Source organism: Acanthochromis polyacanthus, chromosome 7 (genome assembly GCF_021347895.1).
Source record: "Acanthochromis polyacanthus isolate Apoly-LR-REF ecotype Palm Island chromosome 7, KAUST_Apoly_ChrSc, whole genome shotgun sequence".
In the NCBI taxonomy this organism is placed as follows: domain Eukaryota; kingdom Metazoa; phylum Chordata; class Actinopteri; family Pomacentridae; genus Acanthochromis; species Acanthochromis polyacanthus.
Genome location: NC_067119.1, coordinates 12,028,295 through 12,055,664, shown reverse-complemented (window position 1 = coordinate 12,055,664; position 27,370 = coordinate 12,028,295). Strand labels below are relative to the sequence as shown.

The 27,370-nt window shown below is 39.9% G+C and overlaps 3 protein-coding genes and 1 long non-coding RNA gene across 9 annotated transcripts; 2 read left to right on the top strand and 2 right to left on the bottom strand.

The window, feature by feature from the left end:
* Nucleotides 1-209: 209 nt before the first annotated feature.
* On the bottom strand, nucleotides 210-19,204 carry LOC110953897 (cell division cycle protein 20 homolog B). 6 transcript variants are annotated; one of them, XM_022198103.2, is made up of 13 exons: nucleotides 19,057-19,204; nucleotides 18,739-18,822; nucleotides 11,463-11,670; nucleotides 10,633-10,742; nucleotides 10,282-10,333; nucleotides 9,604-9,720; nucleotides 8,297-8,502; nucleotides 8,052-8,146; nucleotides 6,473-6,701; nucleotides 5,631-5,756; nucleotides 5,429-5,552; nucleotides 4,294-4,436; nucleotides 210-334 (listed from the first exon to the last, which is right to left on the bottom strand). In XM_022198103.2, exons 1-12 carry the CDS (start codon nucleotides 19,093-19,095, stop codon nucleotides 4,339-4,341), a joined length of 1,488 nt encoding a protein of 495 aa, XP_022053795.2. In that variant the 5' UTR covers nucleotides 19,096-19,204; the 3' UTR covers nucleotides 210-334; nucleotides 4,294-4,338. The 6 variants fall into 6 exon arrangements, 4 of the variants coding, with proteins under 4 accessions (XP_022053795.2, XP_051806774.1, XP_051806775.1 ...); XR_002595894.2 differs by lacking the exon at nucleotides 210-334 and adding an exon at nucleotides 4,788-4,910 and having other exon boundaries at nucleotides 3,816-4,436; XR_002595895.2 differs by lacking the exon at nucleotides 210-334 and adding an exon at nucleotides 4,788-4,904 and having other exon boundaries at nucleotides 3,816-4,436.
* gpx8 (glutathione peroxidase 8 (putative)) lies at nucleotides 13,426-16,540 on the top strand. Its single transcript, XM_022198105.2, has 3 exons — nucleotides 13,426-13,700; nucleotides 13,859-14,120; nucleotides 15,958-16,540. Exons 1-3 carry the CDS (start codon nucleotides 13,494-13,496, stop codon nucleotides 16,119-16,121), a joined length of 633 nt encoding a protein of 210 aa, XP_022053797.2. The 5' UTR covers nucleotides 13,426-13,493; the 3' UTR covers nucleotides 16,122-16,540.
* On the top strand, nucleotides 18,829-25,190 carry LOC127534773 (uncharacterized). The gene is made up of 4 exons (XR_007943212.1): nucleotides 18,829-19,003; nucleotides 19,138-19,276; nucleotides 20,990-21,117; nucleotides 25,094-25,190. It is a non-coding gene; the product is annotated as an uncharacterized LOC127534773 (long non-coding RNA).
* LOC110953887 (multicilin) lies at nucleotides 23,755-27,370 on the bottom strand. The gene is made up of 7 exons (XM_022198092.2): nucleotides 26,226-27,370; nucleotides 26,067-26,139; nucleotides 25,856-25,935; nucleotides 25,356-25,416; nucleotides 25,030-25,256; nucleotides 24,652-24,762; nucleotides 23,755-24,537 (listed from the first exon to the last, which is right to left on the bottom strand). The coding sequence occupies exons 1-7, from the start codon at nucleotides 26,313-26,315 to the stop codon at nucleotides 24,106-24,108; spliced, it is 1,074 nt and encodes a 357-aa protein (XP_022053784.2). The 5' UTR covers nucleotides 26,316-27,370; the 3' UTR covers nucleotides 23,755-24,105.

The window sequence follows — 27,370 nt, the reverse complement described above, 5'->3', positions numbered from 1 at the left end:
CGAGCCAGCAGCTTCTCCTCTTTCTTCAACATGGCCTCTAAACTTGCACAGCGGCCTTCGTAGTTTCTCCTGAACCAGTGTTGGTAGCGCAGCTCTTCCCCGTTCACCCACTTCCAGTCACTGAAGACACTCTGGCGCTGCAAACCGAGCCAGAAGCTGACTTTGTTCGCAGCCGTGGCATCGAGGAGAGTGAAATATTCCTCTTGTGTGCTCAGGACAGCGAGGTCCACGTAGTGCCTCTGACAGAAATCCCGGGCCATGATCCAGGACATCGGTTGTTCGACCAGGAAGTAATATGAGGGGCTCTGGCCTGATGCTAAGCCATGGCACAGTACTATATCAGGAGACATAACAGAGAGGAAAATGGATCAGTTAATATCAGCTGCGAAGGGTTATTGGGCCTACTGAGTTTTTTAATTTTATATTTAATGGTTCATGATGCAAATTTTATATAGTGTATACTAAAAAACCTGGGCAGAGGAGTCTCTGTGGGAAGGGAACTTTGAGCAAAGTCAGACAGTCTGTGAACAAATGCTAATTTTTTTTTAAGCTTGAGTCTTTGCTTTTACCAGCAAAGTGTCCCTAAAGCTCCTTTCTGAAATGATATTAATAACATTTCTGTTAGTGACATACAAAAAGAAAACTGCAGAAAAGGAGCGGAATTACAATGGAGATGCAAAATCACTACCTAGATAAACAACATGACTACAATGAAACACAAAATGATAGCAAACATAGGCAAAAAACTGAAAAGAGAAAGAAAATTGATGCAAAACCTTTACAAAGAGACACAAAAAGACTGCAAACAGAGGTAAAAAGTTCTAAAAAGATGCGAGACATCCACAAATTGAGGGAAAGCGACTGCAGAGAGCCGCAAGACAAGTACATACAGAAGTGAAAAGGCTGCAAAGAGACACAAAAGGACCACAAACAGAGGCGAAACGGATGCATATAGACATCAAGGCAACCATGAAAGGAGGTGAAACAACTGCAAAGAGATCCAGAAGGGCCGCAAACAGAAGCAAATATCAAATCTGAAAAGAGGAGGAACACTATTACAGAGATACAAAATGGCCACAATGGGACACAAGATGTCCAGAGTGATGCAAAAAGACTCCAAGCAGATGCAAAACAGCTAAAAGTGATGCAAAAACAATTTCATACAAATGCCAGATGACTGATAATAGATGCAAAGAGACCACAAACAGAGGTGAAACATCTACAAAAACAGACAAGATAACCATGATAAGAGATGAAACAGCTGCAAGAAGACACAAAAGGACAACAAAGAGAAGCAAAGAGACAGAAGAAAACCATTAAAAGAGAGACAACAACTGCAACCACACATAAGATAACCACAAACATGGGCAGAGGGACAAACAGAAAACAACACAGAGGTGTGAAAAACCTGCAAACAGACAAAAAAGTACCACAAACAGAAGACACAAGAGAACTACAGACAGAGATAAAACCGCTGCAACGAAAGGAAGACTGTCACAACAAGAGGCAACACAAGTGCAAAGACACACAACATGATGACAAATAGAAATGAAACACATGTAAAGAGACACAAATCAGTTACAAAGAGAGGGGAAACATCTGCAAGGAGACACGAGTAAAAACAGATGTAAAATATATATTTTTTAAAAAAGACATAAGACACTCAATGTTGCTCATATGTAGGAGGCTTTTACAGGTATGACTCAGAGGCCTCCGTCTTATATTCAGACTTTAACAGTTAACAGTTTACTGTTTCAGTGCAGTGTGTCGATTATGGTGTGTTACTCTCTTCCCTATTTTTTCCTGTGACAGTTTTACACAGAGGATGTTTAAGGAACAGTATGAAGACTTTAGTGATGAGGTTCTGTATTTTACTTCACATTAAAGTATCTTGCAGCAGAACTGTCATATAACAGAAAATCCTAACTTAAAAATAACATAACAGATAGAAATGACCACCTGTCAGCGGCTATAATTGGTGTTACATTTTGCTAAATTATGAAAAATTATAACAATTTACAGCAATCTTGCCACAAATTATAGAAGTTTCAGTTACCCAGAACAACTAGCCACTGCAGAACCTGCGTCTCATTGGTCAACATGCAGTAGAATCCGTGTTTATTCCTGGAAGGTGATTTGTGTTCTTTTCTCCAAACAGCTGATCATGTGAAAAGCTCCAAAACTGTGCTGATTATGCAGCATGTTATTCCACCCGTGTCTCTCCCTCTTGTCTGCCTACAACTCCTTCTGCTCAGGGAAGTTTATAACATCGGCTCATGCTGTAGGGTGACGCAAGAGCTGGGAAAACAAATGGGAGTGTCCAAAGTAGACTGATTAGCTGCATCAGGAAGTTTTCAGGAATGCTTTGCAAGCTAAACTTTCACGTCATGTTGTAACTCTGTAAAGGCATGCACTTTTCTGCTAAATCCCTCCTTTTAATGATTCCGCTTTCCCAAAATATTTCTCTACTTTAATTTTTTTTTTAACATTTGCAATCTGCATGGGTGCCACTCAACTTTTGTACTTTCTTTGGAGAACCAAAAGAACAGACTGTGATTGAAAAGGCTGTAACTGATTACAGGAGAGGAAGGAGCTGGGAATTTATTCGAGCTGCTAAAAATAGCTTGGCTCCACTCCGCATTCTATTCTAAGCCCTTTGGTTAATGTTAGTTTGAGTGTACTATTAGAACAAACACAGCCTTTAGAAATGCACAAAGAATAAATACATTCAAGGGCAGTGACGTGCAAAGACGTCAGTTTTTCCCTCTAGCTGGATTGGATGTGAAGCTGTAATTGAACAAAGTGGGTCAGAACGCCGGCTTCGCAAAAAACATCCTGCAAGTGACATCTAGACTCAGAACCTTTCTGATGCTGCTATATCTGTCCTGTGTGGAAGTAAATGAGATGTTTCAACAAGCAATGAAGTAGATCTTGATCTTGGCACCTAAGTACTTGTAGAGCCAGTTTTTTTACTAGGTGTGCTATCCTGTTTATCTGATGTGTGTGTGATGTCTTGCGGCTGATCTAAATAGTTGATTCTGGGCTGCAGTAAACACTCAAAGACACATACAACTGATGTGGGCCTTTCGATGTGTTTTTATCTATGTTTTGCTGCTTGAATTGTCAACCACCATCGTCACCAGCTCTGTGTTCTGCTGCAGCGAGGTAGAACTAGCGAAGCAGAACTTGAGGCGTGGCAGTGCTTTGAGCTAAATGTGCTAATGGTGATATGCATTTATAATGTTTGCAACATATTTCATCTTTCTCTGAAGTGTTGCTGAATAGTCTTTTGCAGACATCTGTGGGGAGGAGGTCGCACTGCACTAACATGTCTCCATCTCAGTATCTGTGAACATGTTACCCACCAGAGACACCGCATTAGGAAGGTCTTGCTTTTGTTTTCGTCTTCAAAAGGAAGCCTTCACCACAGTGCTTTTGCACAAAGTGTTCTGGTCTGGTCACATATTTGCAAGTGAGAATTTTTCTGCACAGAACTCTTTGCCAAGCGAACTTTACCCTGCCTTTTCTTGATGTGTAACCGTTGTCTAAGGTGCTGGAGCTTACAAAATAAAAAACAAGAGATTCATTTCATTTCTACATTAGAAAAAATGGAGTAGAGGTAGTTTTAGCTGGCCTCACCGGGAGAAACAACACACATTATTATTGCTTTTACACTTTACTCTGCATTCTAGTCATGTGTAGCTTTTATTTAAGTGCTGTGACTCCCAAAACAAACCACAACAGAGTCACTTATCACCAAATATCAAGTAAAAAGCTGAATAAAAAAAAGGAAAAAGCACACAATCAAACAAGGATGAAATAAAATTCCAAGATTTTAATTGAGCTGGTAAAAGTGTTGTTTTGTGTTGAAATGCTGTTTTCCATGAGGTTACTTTGCAAAAATATACTTTCAAATGTTAACATAATGCAAGTGTGACATCAATATTTTTCAAATGTTACTTGAATCACTCATATTAAACATGTTTGTGATGATGTGAGCAGATTATAAATGATTGATGCTGAGGTATTTTTTATTACTAAAGTGCAAGTCGGCTGAAGAAGACACTGTATGAAAGCTGCACAATATTCAGTAAAACCATATGTAATTTTAAAATAATGCATTATTTCTGCTGTATCTTTAAAAATTGAAATATTTTGTCCGACATGAAGCCTGACAGCTGTTGTGGACTGATGGTAAGACAGCTTGGCGTTGTGGTCGGTTAAGTCTAGGGGGCAGGACGTGAGCAGTTTCTTACAACGAAGGGGAAAAAAGAAAGTACAATGGGTACTGACCAGATGCCAACAACATTCAGCAGTCATGTTGAATGATGTTAATATCTACAGATCCCAGATGTGAAAGCGCTGATCTGCTCCAGCGGAGAAGATCTGAGTGTTGTCAGGGTTTACGGCCAAGTGCAGGACTCGATGAGAGTGACCTGAATAAGAAATAGCAACATTATTACACTTTGTCTTTTATTTTAACCGCTGCTGTAGATGCAAGGAGTGGAATCACACTTACAAAAAACATAAAATAGACTCTGTCTGTCAAACACATTTCCCACAAGCACCTTATTTGAATAAAAATAATATATAAAAATAAAAGCTTTCAAGATTATAAGATTTATCAGTATTTTTAAGACCATTTGCTGATTTATGATTTTTTTTGTGCTACCACTAGAAAATGGTGACAGGAAAACTGCAAAGAAAACTTCAACAAGAGTGGACACGATCAATGGTTCTGTGCAAGTTATTGTGAGAAAAAGTAATAAAGTCTCAGAGTGACCTACTTCTTCAAACCTTCAGACAACTTGAAGGTAGCTTCTCAAAACAACCACAACCACAGCCCTCGCAAAGGCGGAAATTATCTCCACTCAGTGGTTACAATTCAGAGAAAGATCGCCCCTCTACCCCTCAAAAAGAAGAAGAAGAGAAAAACGCAGTGAACTGCCAAGATCAATGCTATGTGTTTTTTTTATATGTTCTATTGATCTGGCAATGGGAAATTCTGTTTTTTGTATTTAACAGGAAGTTGGGGTCAGAGCAGTCCTCAAGCAGCCCTCCAATCAGTAGCTTAAATCAGGATAAGGATCGACCAGCTAAGCGCAGTTTGAGTTAAAGAATACCACAGTGGACTGCTGAACATTTGAAGTTTTCCAGCTCCTTCTGTGAAAGCTTTCTTTTGTCATTATGAAGTCACAATACTGCAAGGACTTGTTTCAAATGCAGTTTGTTTGAATGTGTTTCATTAATAGTTTCACATTCAGTAGAAGCTCAGGACATAAATGAGACAAAATGTCAGAGGCTGCGATGTCAGTATTACTCAGCATGTGTAATGATGCACTGCATTTATTCCTACGAGGGTGTTGGAAAGTGTTAAACAGAAATCGATGAGGGCTGCAGTGATAGTTCATTATTTTGGGTTTCTAACCTGTTAGCTGGGTGATTGGGCTGATGGAGGGAAACTCCCATCTCCAGCGGGCGACTTGGTGATGAGGAAGGCCGTGACTTGTAATCAGATATCGCTTCTTTTCAGCCCATCGAAGGGAGCAGATCTGCAAATGACATCATCAGGAGTAAACCATGGAGCCTTTACACACAGTAAAAGTACTTTTACTTTAAATCTGAAGTACCTGTGAATTTGTGCTGATCGACGTCAAACAAGAGCCTGAAAGTGTGTCCCACATTCTCAGCTCTCCATCATTCCATCCTCCTCCCGTTGCGATCACCTGTCTCTGCCATGGGCACCATCCCATCGCCTAAACACACAAACGCACACAATGCATGATCAGCTCACGATATGTTATAAGCCTCTGCATAACGACAGCTAATATCTTAAGCGTTGCAATCAGCGGCATGCTAGTGAAGTCTGCACGGCTTGAGATTAGTCATCATCACATTTTACAACCGAACGCACGGCTGTTTGCAATATGCGTCGTGGTTGTGCCACCAAGACTGTCAACCATGGGAATGATGCAGGTGGACTTTTGCCAGTGAAGAAAGAGACACAAATCAGTCAAAAGCTGTCATGTTTTTAGAGGTGGGCCTGCACAGATGACAGTATCAGTTGGCTGGTGTGTCCATGATTCACAGTTGAAATATCTTAAGAAATATTGTGCAGATTGCAGCGAAATTTGGTGCAGATATTCATCTTTCCATTAGGATGTCCTGTAAGAAGTTTGGGTGAATTATTTTTGGTCAAATAGGAGCATAACTAATGGCATGCTCGCAAATGTGAGCTTGAAAGGATGTTCAACTCTGAGAGAGACTGCCTTTCTGTTAAACACTGTCACTCTAGTCATGTTAGCATTTTGCTCTAACTACAACAAAAAAGGTTGAAATACATTTATTGTGGCTTTTTTCAAACAGAAAGATTTATTCAATGTCATGTGAAAACAGACCACCAGAATGTGACATTATTTATGACTACAAAGCATATTTTTTTACATTTTTATTTTAAGTCACGTACACTGACCTTGACAGCGCTGGGCTGTTTCACTGTAGTGACTGGCTGACGTGACCTTTTGACCCCTGTGATGTCACCATCCCAGATGCGCAGGTGACCCTCGGTGGAGCCGCTGGCCAAGCAGTCATCCTCCGGTGACCACTGCAGGCTGCAGATCGCCTCCTTCTGGACGGCTGCACCAACCAAAGGTGTAGAGGCCCGAGGGTCGAGGTGATGGATGTGTCCGAGAACAGAGCCGCTGTTCTTCCAGCAAAAATACTTTGTTTAATAGACAGTTTGCACTCACTGACCACTTTATTAGGTACGCAGATTTGTTGGCTGCACATTCAGGACATGAATCTCCCATTACACCACATCCCAAAGCTCTACTGGATTGAGATTTGGTGACTGTCACTGGAGTCCAGTGAACTCATTGTCATGTTCAAGAAACCAGTTTGAGATGATCTGAGCTTTGTGACATGGTGACATTTTGAATTTAAGGGGGGAGCACACCTTATTTCACAGGTTCACAAAGCCATTATATTGTATAGGCTCTTAACAATGTTTGATACGACCCAATTTAACATGCTAAACATCATTTTAAAGCTTATGAGTTGCAAATTATCATTTTAACAGTTATAAGTTACATGCAGTGATCCCTGGGGACAAAATCTTGTCATAAACGTGCCAATACACATTTCCTGGTGACCCATCTTTGGATGCTATCTACTCAGAGTCCATAAATTGGAAATTGGATTAATGACTATTATACCTTTTGATAGAGTAACCTATTGTAAAAAAAAAAAAAGGGTGCTTTGGGGATAACTCTTTTTCTTATTGGCACAGCAAGCATTTCAATATAAATAACTCTTTACCCCAAAATGAAAATGGTCTTAAGTGGTCAGATTATAAAGTATTTAAAAAAGCATCCATTGTTTTAAGAAGTACTGTCTTAAGAACAATCTGTGAAAAAAATCAGCATGATTGCTCAAACAGTTTAAAAGTTATTAGGTTTTATGTAACGCCTGTCCCAAAAAATACAGATTTTGAGAAAATGGCAGATAAAGATTGTGAACCATGCACAAGTACTTGCCAAGCTGTTGTATGTCACTAACTACTTACAAAAAGCATTTCTTTGATACCTAATGAATAATTTAAGCACTTACATTTTTTTTTTCGATTTTTTGAAGGCATATAAGGTGTCCTCTCCCCTTAAAATGCATGTCTGGACAGTTATATACATATTTCCCTCACAAATATGTTATTTTTATTTACTTATTTTTATTAATCTGATTTATTATAGGCTCTTTTAAAAAGATGGCTTGTGGAGGTATGGATCCACATGTGAGATGATACTGTGTTTTACTTTACAGTGGATTATCAGGATGACAATTATTAATAGTTGCCCTAATAAAGCAGTTTAAAGATCGTTAACAAACTTCTAAACAGTTTTATTTTTAAACTGGGGCTGTGTTATTCTGACTTTGATGAAGGTTATAAAGCTCAAAATAAAACTGGACCTTTTCAAATACTTAATTTTCTGTGTACCAATGAAACTGGACCTTTTCAAATACTTAATTTTCTGTGTACCAGTAAAAAAAACTAGCACCTGCTGAGTAACTGCTGCTTCCAGGAAAGGCCTCCCACCACAGACAGGTGTGACAGCAGACATCTCACGCTCTGCTTCTGTTCAACATCCCACAACTAAGGAGTCAAAGAGAGACACCACAAACCGTCATAGTGGTGATTCAATCGAGTGCTGCCCTTCCCCTTTCAGAGACCCCCAGACCACAGTTTGCGTGAATGAGTTTCCAACTGAATGTGCTCATTTACTTGAAGCTCTTGAGGTCATACCTGTATCTGCCCTCGTCTGGTCCCGATGCAGAGAGCTCTGCCGTCTCTGCTCCAGCACAGAGACGAGATGGAGTGACGGTGGGGCCGTCCTAGTTGTGGATCCAAATGTCCCACCAGGGCACGAGTTTCTGAATTCCAAATGTAAACAGAGGAGCCCAGAGCTAATGCAACCAAACCATCACAACTACAGTCGAGGAGATTAGTGTCTGGGAAGAGAGAGATGGAAAAAAGACTACTGAGGCTCTACTCGGAACAGAATAATTCTTAACTGTTAGTATTTTATTAGCAAAATCTTTAATATGTGTGCATTTGCAAGTCAGAAGCTATATTTTGTTGTGTTCATTAGTGGATTCTTCTTTTAAGTGCAGGGCCATTTTACCCCATGATAGTTAGAAAGACTGACAAGAAGACATTCTGGTCGTTTCTTAGTTTATATGGCTGTAAACATGATTTTGAAAACTGAAATCACCCCAGCACACCCCACACTCATTGTTTTTGTAACCCAGGGCACAGAAAAGACTCTTCTAGTTTTCATATTTCATGTATTTGTGTCAGATGTGTACGTACTTTGCTCTAAATGGTACTTAAAAGCCACCGCCATGGTGTCAAAAATAAATTCTGGGCAATAAATTCCTATCTTATACTGCTGTTGTTGGAAAAACTGAGTTTAGCAATACTGAAATAGGCTCATAGACTGCTTAATATACATATTCCGATGTAAAATCCCTTTTGCTAAAGCCAACAAATCAACAAAATCAGTGTCTTCATTATTAGCTGTTTTTATACTGCACTGAGAAAGTCACATTTCAATCCCATATTCAGCTAAAGCAAAGTCTGATATATCATGTCCAAAAACTACTAGCTGGGCTGGTATGAGTAATCTTTGCCATAAATCACTCATAAGCCACTTCTCACGCAACAGTTCTGCTGCTGTGTATTCATCCACCGTTTAAAATAGTCCCTCAACAATTACACATTTTTTCTGCTGTCTGAATAACCTCTGCTTAAAAGTGACAGTGCCAAGGTGTTACAGGAAATTACTAAGCCTTTTAAGAATGGGATTGCTGACTCATTGTTCAAGGTTTTTTTCTTACCTTCAGTAGGAACAAATAAGCTCAGTGTTAAGTGTCACACACAGAGTAGGCAGTACTGAAAGGCCACAAGTGTTCCTTTTTTAATGGGATCAGTTAAAATATCAGTATTTAATATCACCAGCTTCATCCTCTGAACTCAGAAACAGAAAAAAAAAAAAAAACGCAGGCTCTGTTTTTTCCTGTAAATATATTACAGGACGTGTTTTTTCTTACAGTAGTCATTCAGCAGCGATGGCGCCAACAACTTCATCACTGACTTTCCCTGCAGATTCACAGGGGCTTCGTTCAAGACATCAAATGGCTGCAAATCATGTCTTCTGTCACCAGAACCTGCAAAGATAAAATGACCACAAAAGTTATGCAAAAGGCATTTGCATCTTGGATCTGCTGTTGTTGTTAAATGAAGCCAGTGCTTGTGACACATTTAAAAGAAAACCAAACATTAACACAGAACTGCAGCAAACATCCACATCACACCACTTTAAACACTGATCTTATTTGAACTATCTGCTCCTCTGAAGCCAAGACATATACAAGCTAAAGTGCTCATGCAAAGTCAAAAAAGCTAAAAGGTGTGTTTTGCCAATATGTTAAAGCTGCATGTCTATAAGTGTCTTAGCAAAAAGCTGTCCTTGGATGTCTGGATTTAGGATTTCCGTCAAACTATTACATCTTGTACTCATGATGTCACGTTTTTGTTCTGAATATATCCAGACCTCCATAAACATCACAAGACAAAACGGATGTGTGACTATCTTGTAAGAGATCATGTAAGAAGAGAATTGTATCAGCAAACATCTGAACATAAACACACACTTTAACAATGGCTTGACATCATGCAGCAGCGATCCACTGATTAACATTCAGATTATAGAGTCATTCATGCTGTACCAGCCTGTTGGGGTATTCTCCCTTCTTTTACTGCAGCTGTCCACACCCATTCCTGCAAAAAAGGAAATAATACTCTTTAGATGAATGGGGTAGATAATCATTTTTCTTCTAATAATGAAATTTAATCAAAATTTAGCAGGTTTTCTGACCAACTTAAACCATGTTTTATGTATTTTGTGGGAGAATGGCATTAAAGGATAACCCACAGGAAGGAGTCTAACACCCCCTTAAACTTTCCCGTCTTTCTACACGGCTTTCATTTTTATTTTTCTTGTAAGCATGGTGACACAGCAGAAAACACAACACAAAATCCCCAATGAAACTACAGTGACACAAGTCCCATAAACAGACCGGTTCAGTGGCATTTTTTATGGCAGGCAGTCTGCTGGCATCAACACAGCATGGTGTGTTCGATGGTTTAAAAGCCTCACAGGGGGACACACCTCGAGCCAGTGCCGCCTCTGATGGAGCAAAAATAATATCACAGAAAACTTCATCAGAAAACAGTACTGGGATAAATACACTGTATATGTATAGTGAAACATCGGGATGTTATAAGGATGATTACATAAAAAAAGCAGATATAAATAACTCTTACATCATGACTGATATTGATATGGTCCAATGCTGATGCTACTATGGGAGATTAAACTAATTCTAGTAATCAGTCTCAGTTTATTTATTATTATATGTTTTTGACAATCAGCCCTTAAATACAGCAATGTAAAAGTTGTAACTAAACCTGGAAACTGGAGGTGACGCAATGTACTGACACATAAAATACCTGAACATTTAACAAAGATGAACAAGAATTAATAATCATATCATACAATAACATATGCACTGTGTAATATGTCATTATTGGGCCTTATATGACACAAGTTAAGTGGTCCTTTATGCCACCTACAGAAGGTAAAGATGCCTTCATATTTCTAGAGGTGATAAAAACAGGAAAACCAACAGCTTCTGCAAGCAATTCGTGTCATGATTTAGTAAAACTGCAGGAAAAGACAAAAATTAAAACCCTGAATTGCAAGATTTTTACTCCTTACAGCCAAAACAAGTCATTTAAAAGCTGAGTTTGGGTCACTTCTTGCTTTACTGATCCCACTTCAGACAAGCTAACTATTTCTCATCACCAGGGTGTTCTTCATTCCTCTGTGATGAGGTTTGTTTTCTACCTTGAGGCTTATCCTGAAGGACTCTCTGCGCTGATTCATGGTTCTTCGGCGGAGAATCCAGCTGCAGCTGCTGACAGACTGGATCAAACTCGAAGCTTTGCTGCCGCCAAGGGGCCACCGGTGTACTCACAGCCGGACCCTGTCTGCTGTTCCTTTGGATCCGGCTCCTGAAGCGCTTGTATGTTAGTTGATGGGCATCGAGTTGTTCCTGAGAAGACATGATGATGATAATAAAAACATGAATACTGAAAATCCTTTTTAAAATGTCTTATAATGCTAAGAACTGGCACAGATTTTAGTTGAGACTTTTAAAGCAGCCTTTCAAAGGAACCCATCCAAAGGGCTGATATTATATCTGCACCGCGTTAAATCAAATATTGTCCTGTACTACCCAGTTCAGGAAACAAATGTCTACTGTGACGTATTTGTGTATTTGAATATGCTTTCTCAATAAGCAAAAATAACGACACTTTTTGTGATAACTTCCTAAGTGACTATTTAATGTTTCCAAAGCAGCAGATAAGATGTAGCAGTAGTTACTAAGATGCTGGTGGTGGTGGCTATGAAGGTCACTGGGCCATTTGAGTTTATTTAATGGTTGCTAAGAGTGTTCCTTGGTGGTTGCTAAGTTGTTTTGCATGGTTGCTAAAAGGTTGCTATCTGGTTGCTAAGTGGTTGCCATGACATTCAGGCTGATTGCAACCAGAGATGTTATGCAGGAGAAACTTAAGGAATCCTGAACAGAAATCTATGACAGGATCTATAGAAGTAGAGCATACATAATGCAAATTTCATCATCTTTCCAAGTCCATGAGAGTACACTTATACCCCAAAATTAATGATTACAAGGACAGCCTGCTCTGCTACTACGCAACAAAGGTAGCTTGCATGCAGGGACAACATAGTCAACGTAGAAATATTGCACTGTTATGGAACAGACTCTTTCAGACTAGAAAAGCAGTTTAACAACCACTACATCTCTACAGTGTCTCCTGCTGTGTGTGTGGATCTGCAAGAAGGATAATCGAGGCCCTAAAAACACAAAGCCAATCATCTACTTTGTCACAGACGAAACAGGAAAAGCCAAACATTTTTTTTGCAAGTGTGGTGTCGGGAAATGCTTTTAAAACCTTATTCTGGGCAAAGTCACCAAACATCTGGAGCAGTTTTTTGTTTTGTTTTGTTTTTTTAAATCAGATTTGAGTAGTGATTCGAGGTGTGCCAATTTATACAGTTGTGGTTCCTTTTCTTCCAGATGGTGACCCGCTCTATTTAGAATGAAATAACTGCCTGGGTGTCACCAAGGTGGCGGATGAATGAAGAGACCTGTCTATAAGGACTTTATCACTGCTGGCTGACTACTCAGTTTTATATCATCTAAATTTGAGAATGGTTGCATGAGATTAGGAAGAATACATTTTGCAGTTGAAAATGGTAAAATAATTTACATTCATCAGATGCATTCAAAATGTTTTTAATTAATGTTAAATAACTATAACTGAATGATCTGACATGCAGCTTTTTTACGCTCACAATTTATGTATTCTATTCTTACAACATATTTTTGTTCTTTGGTTTATTTGTTTGAGTTTCATTTGGCACTGAGAATTTTATCCTATCTTATTCTAAATCGCAATTTTTTTATGAGCATTGTAGTGTATATACACATATATTTTCGTATTTTTTTTCTTGCCTACCTCAGGTTTTGTGTGTTTTGTGATATGGAAATTGCTACTGCAACACTGCAACATCTGCTTCATTGAACATGTTATTTTGATTTGAATTTATTGGAAAAATGATATTTTAGATTGGAATGGCTTTAATATTATTCTTAAATTCATGCTCACGCCACGTCTTTAACTCACTGATAAATGTGTTTGAATTGTGTGCAGCTTTTATTTTGTGTTCTTTATTTTGAAGGCCTCTAAAGGTCGCTTTACGCACACATGGTGTGCGCCTTTACGCAGCTCCTCCTCTGGTCCTCCCCGGGACTCTGGGCAGGAGTCCCCGTTCAGTTCTTCCCCCTCCAAGATGGAGGCCTTAGGGGGCTACCCTGCCAAGTCCTCCAACCCCAAAGCAAAGAAACTGACGGTGCTGTTAAGCATGACGGTCGGTGTGGGCTGTTTGTTCCTCCTGCAGACGCAGCTGGTGAAACCCAGAAAACCGAAGGATTTTTACTCTTTCGAGGTGAAAGACGCGAAGGGGAGGACAGTTTCCCTGGAGAAGTACCGAGGAAAAGTATGTCCACATCATCAGCTGGCGTTTCACTTTGGCAAGAAATCGGTTAAAACTTTCTCCAACTCATATCCAGTTTGTAAGATAACGGGTTTTACTGCTTGGTGCGTATTTCTGGGAGTGTTTTTAAAATAACTGCACACTGATTTCTCTCTGCTCAGGCGTCCTTGGTTGTAAACGTGGCGAGTTACTGCGAGCACACGGAGGCGAACTACAAGTTTCTGCAGGAGCTCCACCGGGAACTGGGCACCTCTCACTTCAACGTCCTGGCCTTCCCTTGTGGACAGTTTGGGGAGACGGAGACCAGAGCCAGCAGGGAGATCGAGGCCTTTGCCAAGTCCACCTACGGAGTTACCTTCCCCTTCTTCAGCAGGATCAAAATAATGGGATCAGAGGCTGAGCCTGCCTTCAAGTTCCTCACAGGTTTGGCAGAAATACACATTTCACCAAATAATACAACTACGCAAACACTAGAGGGAAATGTAGAAACTCAAAGGTATTTATTTCTCTTGGAAATGCAAGTTTCTGGTGTATTTCTGGATGCGTTTGAGCAGCTGTCTGACAGAAAAGAGCCTGCATTTTGGCCCAACTTTGGCCAAACCTCAAGTAATTCTGAGTAATGATGAACTTCTTCTCACCTGCAGTCTGAAATGTTCAACTAATAATGGTATGAAATAATAAAGTCAAGCAGGTTGTTGTATTTCTGAAACAACAAGCAAAAGTTTAGTTTTTTGTACAAGTGAACATTCAATCTATTTTAGTCACTTCTGTCTTCTAGAGGCAACTGTCATGTCTTGAACCAAAACCAGTCACAAAACAGGCAGAATTTAGACTAAAAACTGTCACTGTATTGTGGAGCTGAACACAAAGTTTTAGAGCATTTTCAGGCACTCCAAAGTAATTTAGCATATGTTTATGATCTGTACCTGAAAGAACAAGTCTGAGGTGACTGGAATATAAAATATAGTTCTAATTTCTACACATTTCTTTGATTTAAAGCCGTTGAAGGGCTTGTTGGTGTGAAACATCAATTTAGTCTCATGGCTCTTCTAAGTAACAGCTTATTTTATATCTATGAAGTGACAGAATGTACATTGCAGACCATATTTTGGATTTTTTTCTGCTGCTTTGTCTCAGCAGTCGTGAGAAACTAATATTCTGCAGTATGTGAATGTTGTGTTGATGCCATGAGATTGTATTGCCATGCCAGTTTCTGTTTTAGACTAAAGCAGACATGAGTATTTAGTTATTTTATACTTCATGCAGCAGGATTTTGTCTCTATTAAGTTGTGATGAAGAGCAGTAAAAAGGGCTGTTGCTAATTGTTGCTCTTGTCTCAGTTAGTTGACCTACAATTTAGATTTGATGCTATTTGGTGTTTTTACAACTTCTTAAAATACAAATGAGCCTATAAGACACAGGTGTGGGGCTGTAATAAGTGCATAAGTTGATTTATGATGAATATTAGAAATCTAAACATGTACAGTTTAAGATAAAGCATTTGGGAATTAAAATCCCTGCAATGTAATGGACCAGTATTTTAGAGTCACTGTTTTAGATCATTTTTAGTAATTTATATTCAATTTTTTTCAGTCAGAATACTTATTGGGATAATTTAAGGAGTCTTTTGTTGTCTATAGGATGCAGTATTACATGATTGTTTTGTTTTTATCAGTTTTATATCTTAAATGTGGCACTTTAAGATTTTGCCTGAATGAAAAGTGTATTACAAATAAAATGTATTATTATTAGTAGTGGTAGTAGTATTTTGTGTGACTGGAGGAAATTTTCATTCATTATTTACTTTTTTTTTTTTCCCTTGTCTGCCTGTACTTTTTGTTTCTATCTTGGTCAAAAAACTTTTGAAAAACAGATTTTTAGAGTTTTTTTCAGTTAAAAGAATAAAGATTAGATAAAAACAAGAAGTTTTACCAAACTTGGACCGCCCAGTGAGGTCATCTGTATGTCATGGCGGAAACCACATTAACAAAGATGACCCCTGTGACCTTGAAAATTAGGTCAAGGTCACCAAATGCGAACTTGACCTGTATCTTATAATGGTACACCTGTGTACCAAATATGGTGAGGCTACATCAATATTTTGTCGAGTTATCGCTCGGAAACCAAATTGTTAGAGACAAACAAGCAAGCAAGACCATGCAGCTCAAAACAATACCTTCCGGAAAACGGCGTTTTTTCCGGGCGGTAAAAACCTCAAATACTCTATTATTAACTGTACTGTAATGTGCTACTTTTTCAGATTCTGTGCAGAAAATCCCAAAGTGGAACTTCTGGAAGTTTCTGGTCAGTCCGGAAGGGAAAGTGATCCGCTTCTGGCGAACAGACGAGCCCATGGAAAGCGTCCGACAAGAGGCCACAGCGCTGGTGCGAGAAATCATCCTAAAGAAACGGGTAGAGCTATGATGGCGCTTAGCGATGGACACGTTATATCTGCCAGTGATTGAACTGTTTCCAGTGAGTGCAGTTTGAGACGTCTCACTGCAGAAACATGCAGGATGAAAAGATCCACTAGTGTAAGTCACAAAGGCAAGGCAGGTCGGGGTGTTTGTGTCGATTTATGTGTGTGTGATGGGACCATCCTGTGGGGAACAGTCGGGATGAACATTCCTAAGAATGACCACTGCTGCACCTGAAGGATTGTTTAGCCTTTGACATGTTGGATTTTTACAAATGCTCAGTGTGCCTTATTTTGTGCTTTATATCATCTCTTTGTAATGTTTACATTCAATCCTGTTTCTTAAGATGAAGCATTTTAGCCCGTTTGGAGCCCAGCGAATTGTGCAAAATTCATGCAGCAATAAAATGATTTCATTATCATTTGATTTCAGGATCTTTTGCTGCAGGTTTCTTATGTTTTAGATGCAGAAATACCCAGTTAACCGATGTTTTATCTACATTGCAGACTCAGAAAATTGACACCAGCTTCACTGAAATATGCATTACTGCTGATATTCTGCCTGTTGTTGCTGATTTTTCTGTCCGACGTCATTGATACCGTGCTTGTTTCCGTGTCTTTGTCATCGGGCACTTGGTAATCTAAATATTTCTGATGCTACTGCTGACTGATAATAGTGATTCCAGATGACGTCCCTGCTGATGTGGATCAAATGGACAGTCAGAGGGCAGCAGCAGGTAAGCTGGCACAGAAAGAAACAACCAGCTAACAAGACACTGCCTTCCAGCCACCCACAGTAAGGAAGCTGACAAATCCTTGTCACGTGGGTCAGATCTGGTGATGTGGCTTTTTTTTAGTGGTATAGGCTCAAACACTGATAACTGGACAGCCTCTACTTCATTCTCATCTCTGCAAAGTTGCTAAATAGTTGCAAATTATGTTTATTTCAGCATCTGGGTGCTTGTTTCTCTCAATCTGACTGAGAATGAGTGATCAAATGTAACTGTTCGGGTCGCAGAGCAGTGTGAGCTGGCAGCACAAATGTCAGCTAACATTACACTGCCTCCCAACCAGCCACGACTCAGAGGCCCTCTGGAAATGCAAACGCATGGATATGACTACTGAAAGGATGATAATATAGAACTTTTGTAAGATATATTTGAGCAGCCAAAACCAAACCTAAAGGGAGTCTGTGCAACAATGTTCTCATCTACAGCCAAAGGTATTCCACTACTAATGAAATGAAATGAGAAAAGCAAGCAAGATGATTCACCTTTGACGTAACAACCAAATGTTCTGCTCTTTCTCTGGGTCACCTTTTGGAGGCCTTCTGTAGATGCAAATGCATGGATCTGACTGCGGAAGTGAAAATGAAGAAATTTCTGATGTATTTGTGCAGCTGTGTGCCAGAAAGTAACCTTCACATTCACTAAAACTCAAGTATGTGAAACAACAAACTCCCCTACAGCTGCTGAAATAATGATATGAGAAGAGAAATTCAAGCAGGTTGATGCATTTCAGAAGTTGTAACAAGTAAATGTCTGTATTTCTCTGGGCTACATCCCAGAGGCCTTCTATACGCAAATGCATGGATCTGACTATACTGAACTGATAATAATGAAGACGTTTCTGACATTTTTGTGGATACGTTTGAGCAGCTGTGTGCCTATTTTCACTGAATCTCAAGTGATTCTGTGCAACAATAAACTCTCCAACTCAACCCAATTCCAGTAAAAGTGAAAAAAGCAAGCAAACTATTGCATTTCTGAAGCCGCAACAATCAAATGCTCTCTTAGTCAGGCCCTCTGTAGAGGCAAATATATGGATTTGATTGTGTTAATCTGGTTAGCCAAATATACACCGAGCGGCCACAACGTTATGACCGCTGGCAGGTGAAGCGAACAACATCGATCATTTTGTTATAATGGAATGTCATGTGGATGTTTGACATGTACCACCCACCTAAACATTGGAGGTCAAGCAACTCCCCTATAATCCCCATGGCAACCGCAGTCCTTGATGCCAGTTGCCACCCTCAGCAGGACAATGCACCCCGACACACCGCCAAAAACTGCTCAGGAGTGGACCGGGGAACACGACAGAGCTGAGGTATTCATTTGGGTGCCCCACTCCCCAGATCCAAACCTTTATGAGCATCTGTGTGATGCGCCAGGATTAACTGGATCTTTTTAGATCCCACCATGGAACCCACAGGACCCACAGAATTCACTGATGCCGCAGGACGTCCCCAGAGCTCCTGTGTCCATGCCCCACTGGGTTAGAGGAGGTTTAGCAGTTTAAAGGAGACCAACACAATATTAGGAAGGTGGTCATAATGTTATGCCTGATCGGTGTATATCACTATGCAAAATGTGGCATGGAATGTTTTTTTTTTTATTCACAGTTTTACCGCCTTTTGGCTTTGCATTTCCAGGTGAATGAAAGGGTTTGTGTGGCAGCAGCTGAGGTCAGTTTGTGGCAGCAGTGAGGAGTGCGGCTGACAGCTGTCTGTCAGAGAACACAGCCTGCAGCAGGACACTGCCACGCCGCCACCACCAGCTCAGACACACCACGCACCGTCAACCTGGACGTTTTCAGAGTTTTAATGTGCATTTGCAGTCCTACCTCTGAGGGACGGTGCCTCCTCTTTCCTGTGAAATCTGTCAGCATCCTCCTGATCATGGAAGCATCATGTGAAAGGACTTCCTCCTGTAGGTTCAAAGAATGAATCAGCAAACTGTGGAATGTTTTACGGTATTTTATGATCCTATGCCACCAATAAAAGCTAATGTATTTGCTCTAAGTTGTGGTTAGAGTTGATCAGAGAGGAACAATCCTGTGTTTGGAGTTGGACGTGGTTGCCTGGATGCAGCAGCAGTAACAGCAACAGGTCACTAAACACTATTTATTGGCTGTTTGACATTATTTCCATCAGCTACTCACCAATTCGTGTGGATTTCCAGTCTTTAATTGCATCTCCATCTCCTACTATTTCAGTAAAGCCTCATTTTTCTCTCCTCCCAGCCTGTCTGAGGGCTGTGGCCCGTCCATGCCTGCTGCACCTGTTGTCTCCTCTGCTGTTGGGGCTCCTCCACCTAAATACGGTCTCCAGGCGGACAGAGAAGCGGGAAGCTCCGTCCTCTGGTCTGCTATTGGCGGTTAGGTGCGTTTTTTTCCCTGTATTTAATTAAGGAGACTATTCTTCTGTTCAGGGATTCCCTCCGCGTCCTGGTTTCTACTGGAAACAAATAAGCTTGACAGAGTAAATAATAATAATAAAAAAAGAGCAACGCGTTAACGTTTGAAAGGAGGCGGCAGTTTATCAGTTAATGAGCTGATCCAGACAAGGACACCCTGCTCAACTTTTCTTTCTTTAGGATGCTGAAGGTTTGCACAGTTTATTAGAGATGCAGTGTCATGTGTGACTGCAGAAAATAAAGGCTATTAATAAAAATAGTGCGAACTTTCCCCGTTGGAATACTAGGAGGATGGGTTGAGGAATGTGCAATGATTTAAAATTCATAAAATTAAAATGAATTTTACGCGAGTGTTTTGGAAATAATATTAAGTGGCATAGGTTTGGTGGTGTTTAGTTTTCTTTAGCATTCTTAGGTATCTGTTAATATTTAATTCCAGCAACTTTGCACTGTAATAGATTACTATAAAAATTCTAACAACAGTTTTGCTGTTTTTAAAAAAATACAATAAAAATAAAAAATGTGATGCCCTTTTTCTCTTTTACATTAAGTCAATTTTTCTTAGTTTCTAAATATACATTGAATACACTACAATTTGCATAGACTAACATACAAAAAACGCATAAATATTTGACCGATTTTGAATCTAAAGTTAAATTAAGCAAGAATATAATTTATGTTGGTTTTAGGGTAAGTTTAGTCTAATTAAATTTAAGTTTATTAAAGTTGTATTAACTCAAAGGCCAGTACTTCAGTAAGTTAAGGAAAAGATAAGTTAACATTCGGGATTAAATTAAAATAAATTTTATTTTTAAAAACATTTTGGTTCATTTTAGATGTATAATAAAATATAATTCAAATTAAGAACAAATATTCAAATATTTTCACTAATTTTTTGACAATGATTAATAATTAATGCACCTGATCTCAGTGTAGAGATTAATTTTAGAATCAAGGCAATTGGGAAAAAGTAACACTGTTTCTTAAAAATTTAATTAAATCCTATAAAGTCAAAAAAATCAACCAAAAAACAAATATCTGTAAATAATGACACTTTAAATATAAATGTAGTATAATTTTACAGCCAAATGTTGCAAAAATAGAGGATGCTGGATGCTGATAAAGTAAAGCATTATTTATCATTTTTCAGTCCTTAATATACATTGTTTCACATTTAAATAAGAGCAAATGTCGGTAAAATAGGAACATTTTTTGACTGATTTAATGACAGGAAAGACAGTAGATTTCTACAGTCAGATGCCACAAAAGAATGAATTACTATTTGTGAAAATCTACATTTTTGATGTGGATTTTTTTTTCTTTTAACACTTATTTCTGGGGATTTTTCACGGTGAACATGTAAACTGATTCTTTTTTCTGTAATTTCACTACTTGTGTGTAATGTGACAAAGCATAGACAATCTGTAAAATAACAGCATGTTGTTCAGAAAAACGATCAAAACTGCATAATTTGAATGTAGTTTGAAATGTAAGCTGCTGCTTTTACAAACACCATCACGCGCACACGAAGTTTACGGAATAGAGTTTAACTAAGAGATGATCATTGAACCCTTGAAGCTGAACAATCGGGCTGTTCAATTAGATCACTTTGATTCGGTGAATACTGTGTAACAGATCTCCAGGTAACGATTGTTGTTTTTGTTTTTTTGCGGGTTCAGGCGCAACATCCGCGCGTCCCACTGTTTAATGAGGAGCTGTGTGGCGCTAAGTGCGCAGAAAGGCGCGTTCTGGCACCAACCACCTGCCACCAACAGATGCCTCACACCTCGACCTGGAGCCTGAACAGGTGCTGGACCAGAGAGAACCAGCAGGCTGCCATGGAGGACCATTAAAAACCCTCTGCTGGGGCAAGACTTGAACCTGCTGTTTATCCAAACACAGAAACAAAAATAGATTTTTTTAAAAAATGAAAGGCTGCAAGTCTGAGATTTGCATTTTATTTTTGACACGTCTATTGAAAATCCACTCATAGGCTGCACTGTAAATCACAAAATGACAACTGTTAAGTCATGTTTTTGCTTCATTTATATTTAAATATGAGCAAATTATAATTTAATAGATTAGTGACCACCACCATTATACAAATAAGAAAAATATACTAAAGTACAAAATGCCCAGTAGATTGTGAAATATACTGTTAATTAAAAATGTACCAGAAAATGTCAAATGTTAAATATGAAAATATACAAAAAATGAGGAAATTAGGACATTAACTTGAATTTTGTGATTTTTGCATGTGTCTTAATTGCGCCGTTTTCCTCATTTTATTGCAGCTTTCTTCATAAATCAACGTGCCAATTAAACGGCTTAAATAAAATTCTGCCCAGGATCCCTCCACAGGAAGAATAAATGATTTTTTTTTTTCTTTTCTTTTCCCGCGGGACTCCGTGTGGTTTGCAGCCTCCCTCCAGGTTTGGCTTCAGTCTCCTTAGAAACTCATTGTGTCCGTATTTTTCTTTGCCCTCCCGCAGTTTGGCGGCAGCTTAACCGGTCAAATGTGTCACAAGCAGCTCAAACAAAGCTCCTCTCTCCGGTGCTGCTCTCTGGTAGGCGACAGACGCGTTTGTTTGCGATCAGAGCGGCTCAATGAGGGAAGCTGACAGGAGGGTTTGTGGCTCAGTGAGGAGCTGAAGGTTTGAGGAGAAACGTCCTGATCGATGGACGTTGGCAGCTGGAATTCAAATAGTGGAGTGTTTGGTCGCTGCTAAAGCTGCCTGAATGCTGCAGAGCATTACGTGTTGCTCAAAAAGTGAAAAAAGAAAAGCTGAAAGAAGATTATTTATTCCATTTTTGAATCCATCACTTATCATTAATATAAAGGCCAAAATATAAGTTACAATGCATGCAAATCTGCTCATATATAGTATGGAAGAAAATGCACTTTTCATATGCTGCCTGCTATAGTGTGTTTTTTTTCTTTAACTATTTTTTATTGCATTGTTCTTCTTGTTAATGCACCATTGCAGTAGATTTTGCAAGATGCACTCACAAAAATAGTACAATTTAAAAACTGTAAAATCTGATTCCTTTTTTTGAGTCAAAAATAGCAGTTTCTGCCTTTATATTGTTGTCATGAGATTGGCGATTTTTGAACTGAAATTGTCTTTACTTAGTTTTGAAATCGATTACCACTTTCCATACATTGCTGCCTTTGAATAATCACTCCCACTCAATAAACATGCAATTTTCATTGTGGTAGGTTTATTTTCAAGCGTGAAAGGTGTCTAAATTCTGCTGCTATGGTGTTTTTTTTCCCCCTTTTTTTTTCATCTCACAGCTCTGCTTTTTTGATGCACTGTAGCAGTAGGATTCCAAGATGCCTGCACATATTCCATGAATATGCTTGCAAGAATCTACTAAATACATTTATCTGTGTTAGCGGGTCTTTGCGGTGGCATATTTCACTTTTAGAGGCTAAAACTGTAAGGTTTACAGTGCCATAATAAACAGTAAAACTTGATTATTATTTGTTGCGCTATTGCAAAGATTAACTTCATAAAGCATGATGAAAGTTATGCAAATCCAACTTGAGCTAATCCAAACATGTCCCATCTAATTAGTTGAGAACTGTTTAATAGTTTCCACAAATGCATCTAATTACCTCTTGTGATGTAAACAAACAGAAAGCCAGACCTGTGTTTATCAGACGTCTATCTCACTATCAGGTCCTTCTTATCTGCATTTATACATCTTGTGCTCATGACAACAGTAGTAGAACTGTAAAATGTCCTCAGCTGAGGGGCAGCAGTGTTGCCTTCACTGAGCTAAAGTAAACAGGCCCAGGTCTGGGGGAGTTTAAACAGGTGCCTGACCTGAGGATTGACATTGTCCTGCAGACCTGCTCACCTCATCTGCTCTTTACAGCTCCAGATACATTGCAGATACCCAGAGGCCACAAGGTCACATCCTCTAAAGATAAGCTCATCTCTCCTGCTTGTTTTGATTCCCTCTCTTTGGTTTCCTCATTTAGGCTTCCAAAATCTGATTCATAGCAAATGTTTTTGGGACTCCTAAAGTCCCCCCCACCCCCCACCCCCCACCCCACCCCACTGTGACTTCTGCTGTTTATAAATCTGAAGTGTCAGCAGGTTGGTTCAGAGCACCGATAAATCATGCAGTCTAGACAAAAAGGAAAACTGTTTACATTTCCAAAAAGGATCTAAACAAGGATGTTGGCTGCAGCGTCCATGACTCAGTGTCCTTTTCTTTTAAACCACACAGTCAAGCAGACAAAGGGGATGGAAGTCTGTGCTTCTTAAAGCAGGTCATGGGATTACATGTGTTTCACTGCTCAAACAACCAAAGTTCACGCTGAAAACAGCTTCTTTCCGTTTGTTGAAATATAGCCTGAGTATAATCTGATCATAATAAAACCATTCCAAGTTATCTGCAAAAAAACAAAAACAAACAGCAACACTTTTTTTTATACTTCTTAAAATTCTTTTATTTCCAAATTTTCAAAAAAAAAAATTGATATTTTCCAGTACAAACATGTGTAGTGAGATGCAAAAATATAGACACATGTAAACAGAAACACAATGTAAACAACAGCGTGGGCAGTGTCATTTCCTTTGTCGAGCGCCACTTCTGACAGATTAGCTTACAAGCTACCTGAGGAAGACATCATTGAATCATTTACAGATATCACTATAGATTATCGGTTAAGCATTAACAGCTGATGCCCACCCACACTTCCTCCCAGTCTTGTACAGACTCAGGGCTCCTTCAGATCACTAATCAGAACAGCTCCAGCTTTACACGCTAATCTTTGAATTCAGCTGTATTTGGGAACCCAGCGGAAGCGGTATCCACCTTGCTGAGTCCTGGAGGTAAAAGCATGTCCATGAGGAAAAACCTGAGTCCTGACGGTGCCGTGTTCCCTAACAGAGGCTCTGAAAGAGGACACACTTTCAGCATCTTCTCCATCAATAGTCACGCTGCTGCCTTTGGATGTCTGCAGGCCTGAGAATGCTCCAAACATCCGTACAGTCTCTAATTCCTGCTGCAGTCTTGTTCCTGTAGCGCTGCTGTGCAGAAAAGCATTGCAGCGAGTGCTGACGTCCCTCAGCATGTCCTCCACTGAGTCAGAGCACTCTGTTTCATAACCTTCGTCCATTCGCTGACGCTTACAGGGACTCAGTGAGGTTTTATCACTGCGAGGCATCACTGGTTCTCTGACACTGAGGTCTCTAACTGTCATCAGCTTCTAAAAGAAAGCGATCAAAGAACACAACCAGAAGTAAACGTTAGACATAGTTTCTAATGGTGCAAGTGTAAGAGCTTGCATTGTCTGTGTATTTAGTCTGACTCCAGTTCTTACTTCCAGCACTGATGCCAGGTGTTTTGCTCTGCTGACCAGCTGCCTGAGGTGAATGTTCCTCTCCTCGAGGGAGTCAGTCTCCTCCTGCTGCCTGTTCAGAGTTTCATGGAGCTGTAGATGAAACTAATTTGTTCAGTTCTGCTTCTGAGATTGAGAATTTTGATCCAATTCATGTACAATCTTTGAGTCTAGGTGCCTGAGTGAATGGCAAGTGTCATTTGGGATTTCTTGAGTAACCTAAGCTCATCAAAAATGCTAATATTTCATAATGGTTTAGCTTAGATTCATTATAACACAAATCACATATAAATATTGTTCTGTTGTGTACACCAAAGTTATCAAGATTTTAAAAAAAGTGGCAGTACAGTGAGGCTTTACCTGTTTGTTGACTGCTATGGAATGTCCCAATGCCCTGCCGTGACACTGTGCCATGTCCTTCCAGGAAGCTCCATCCTGAGTGATCAGGTTGCCTTTTTCTGTGGAGGAATCCACCAGACTGACCTCTGGAGAGAAGTCCCGCTGAGGGGTGAGCGGAGGTATGACACATCCCTGAAATGGTACCAGATCAGCTGGAGACAGACTGCTCTCCAGCGTGGTAGGAGAATCTGCAAAGGAGGCAAACAGCCAGAGCTGCATGACTTTAGAGTGGATGATGATGATGATGATATAACAGTAGCAGTAACAGTAATAGCATATTTTCTCACCTGCAATGAAATCCAAGGCATAATCTCCAAAGTCTTGGTCATCTGCATTAGACTCATTCACCTGTGTATGAATAAAACCGATGTTAGCTCATATACGGATGAATTTTAAATAGCCCATCGACAAAGGATCATCACAGTTCTACCTGAAAGTGCCACCAGGACCAAGCAGGATGATGCTGCATAAAGGCAGAATATGACATTTCTGATGGACGTTCAGTGCGTAATGAGCTCACGGTGATCTGTGCCAAAGAGGCAGTTTGTGGAAAAACTTTGTGAGGTCCGACCAATTAGTAGGCTGTGTGTCATGAGTAAACTACGGTGCCATTCGTGCAGGATTCCAGCACACCGTGTCAAACATTAACAGAGGGATGCAGACCTGCAGATCTGTCAGTAAACATCTTACATCTTTCAGCACTATTGGAAAGGCTTGAAAGAAGACTGATGACACAAAACGCTAGAGGTCGAAATAAGACAATAATTTCGATGTTTCTTTGCCTCACCTGAGAGCAGAGGGAGTTTCTCTCCTGTCTCACCACAGACGCACAGTCTTCCAAATCATTCCATGCGATTGTTGAAAAAGCTGAAACATAAATCAGTGTAACTTGACGGTTCAACCGTCGAAATGCAGCATATTTATCCACACCTGTTTTCTTTTTACTTAGCTCTGAGATAGTGCATGAAGCTCCACCTTGACGTCACAGATGCTCATACCTTGTTCAATGATGCAGGGGAGCTCAACGTACACAGTGACTGGACTGCTGCTTCTTGGCACCAACACTGCACGCTGCAAGTACAAAGTATTTTACAAAATTTTCAACTGCACAGAGCATTTTTGATGGTACATCTTTCCTAAAAAGAAAGATGTCATACTTTATTGTTTCCTGCAGCTCTCCTCCCCCGTTGCCCCCTCTGGTTGGGACAAATAGCCCCAAACGCTCTTCTGTCTATTTGCATCTCCATCAGTTCGGTTCTGTTTGCAGAACTGACGGGGCATGGTTTGATTTAGAGCTGATATAGTCGACATTCTCCCGGTCTGTGTCTCTCTCTGCCGCGGTTTCATACTTCTGACCCAATCAGATGCACTTACTCGGTCTCCAGGGAGTGACAGCGTCCTGGGAGATTAAATTGGTGCAGACTAACGGTTTTGGTCTGAAGTGTAGAAGTGGTACCGCGCGTAAGGGCGCCATTGCAGCAGGTGCCCTCCCTCCAACCTGCGACCAAATACCCCCTACGTGAGAGAGTGAGCGATGGAAGTTGCGCAGGCTCATACTCATATAAACTCTCCAAATCTAGCTTTATTTCTTTCAAATGACACAAGACTTTTGAATTTTCTTATTTATTATTACATGTTTTTATTGTTGTCAATAAATTAATCTGTTAGTGAATGTGTGGCCAGAGAAGCCCGTGCGTAATTTCTATCCAACTGTGCGTAAAATATCGACTTCAACTAGACCAAGACTTGTTGCAACATTTCAAGCCAAGTGGAAAAGGAAAAGGGCAATTACAGCAGACAGCCCAGTAAACACTCGCGTGACAAATGCCTCAATTAGTAAACAAACAAAAGCAAGTCTACTTAACGCTGAATGCACCTGTGTGGTCGACACTGTGTCAGCAGGTCGAGCTGCCACGCGTAATGGATTATCAGATAAAGACACTCAATGGGCCAGACTGTGTTGGCACAGGTCGGCTACAAATAATACAGCCAACGGTAAACAGAAACCGTTCTTATATACTGACCTTCAAGCAAACAAGCACAATAGGCTGCAAAGAATCATTTGCTGCTATCCAGCCTCACATTTACAGCACAGTAGAGTGGTTTATTAGATTTATATCTGTTAAAACGAAGTGCTATCTGCTGCTTGAATGGGTTTGTCTAGTCCACTTTTCAGCAGTCAAATAGAGCTTTCATTCAACTCAGCAGTAGACTTCTCTGTTGTGCCTTTGAAATTCAATAACGTTTCCAACACGGACAGAATTTTGCTGCTTTTTTTTGTCAGATTTCATGATTCTTATAT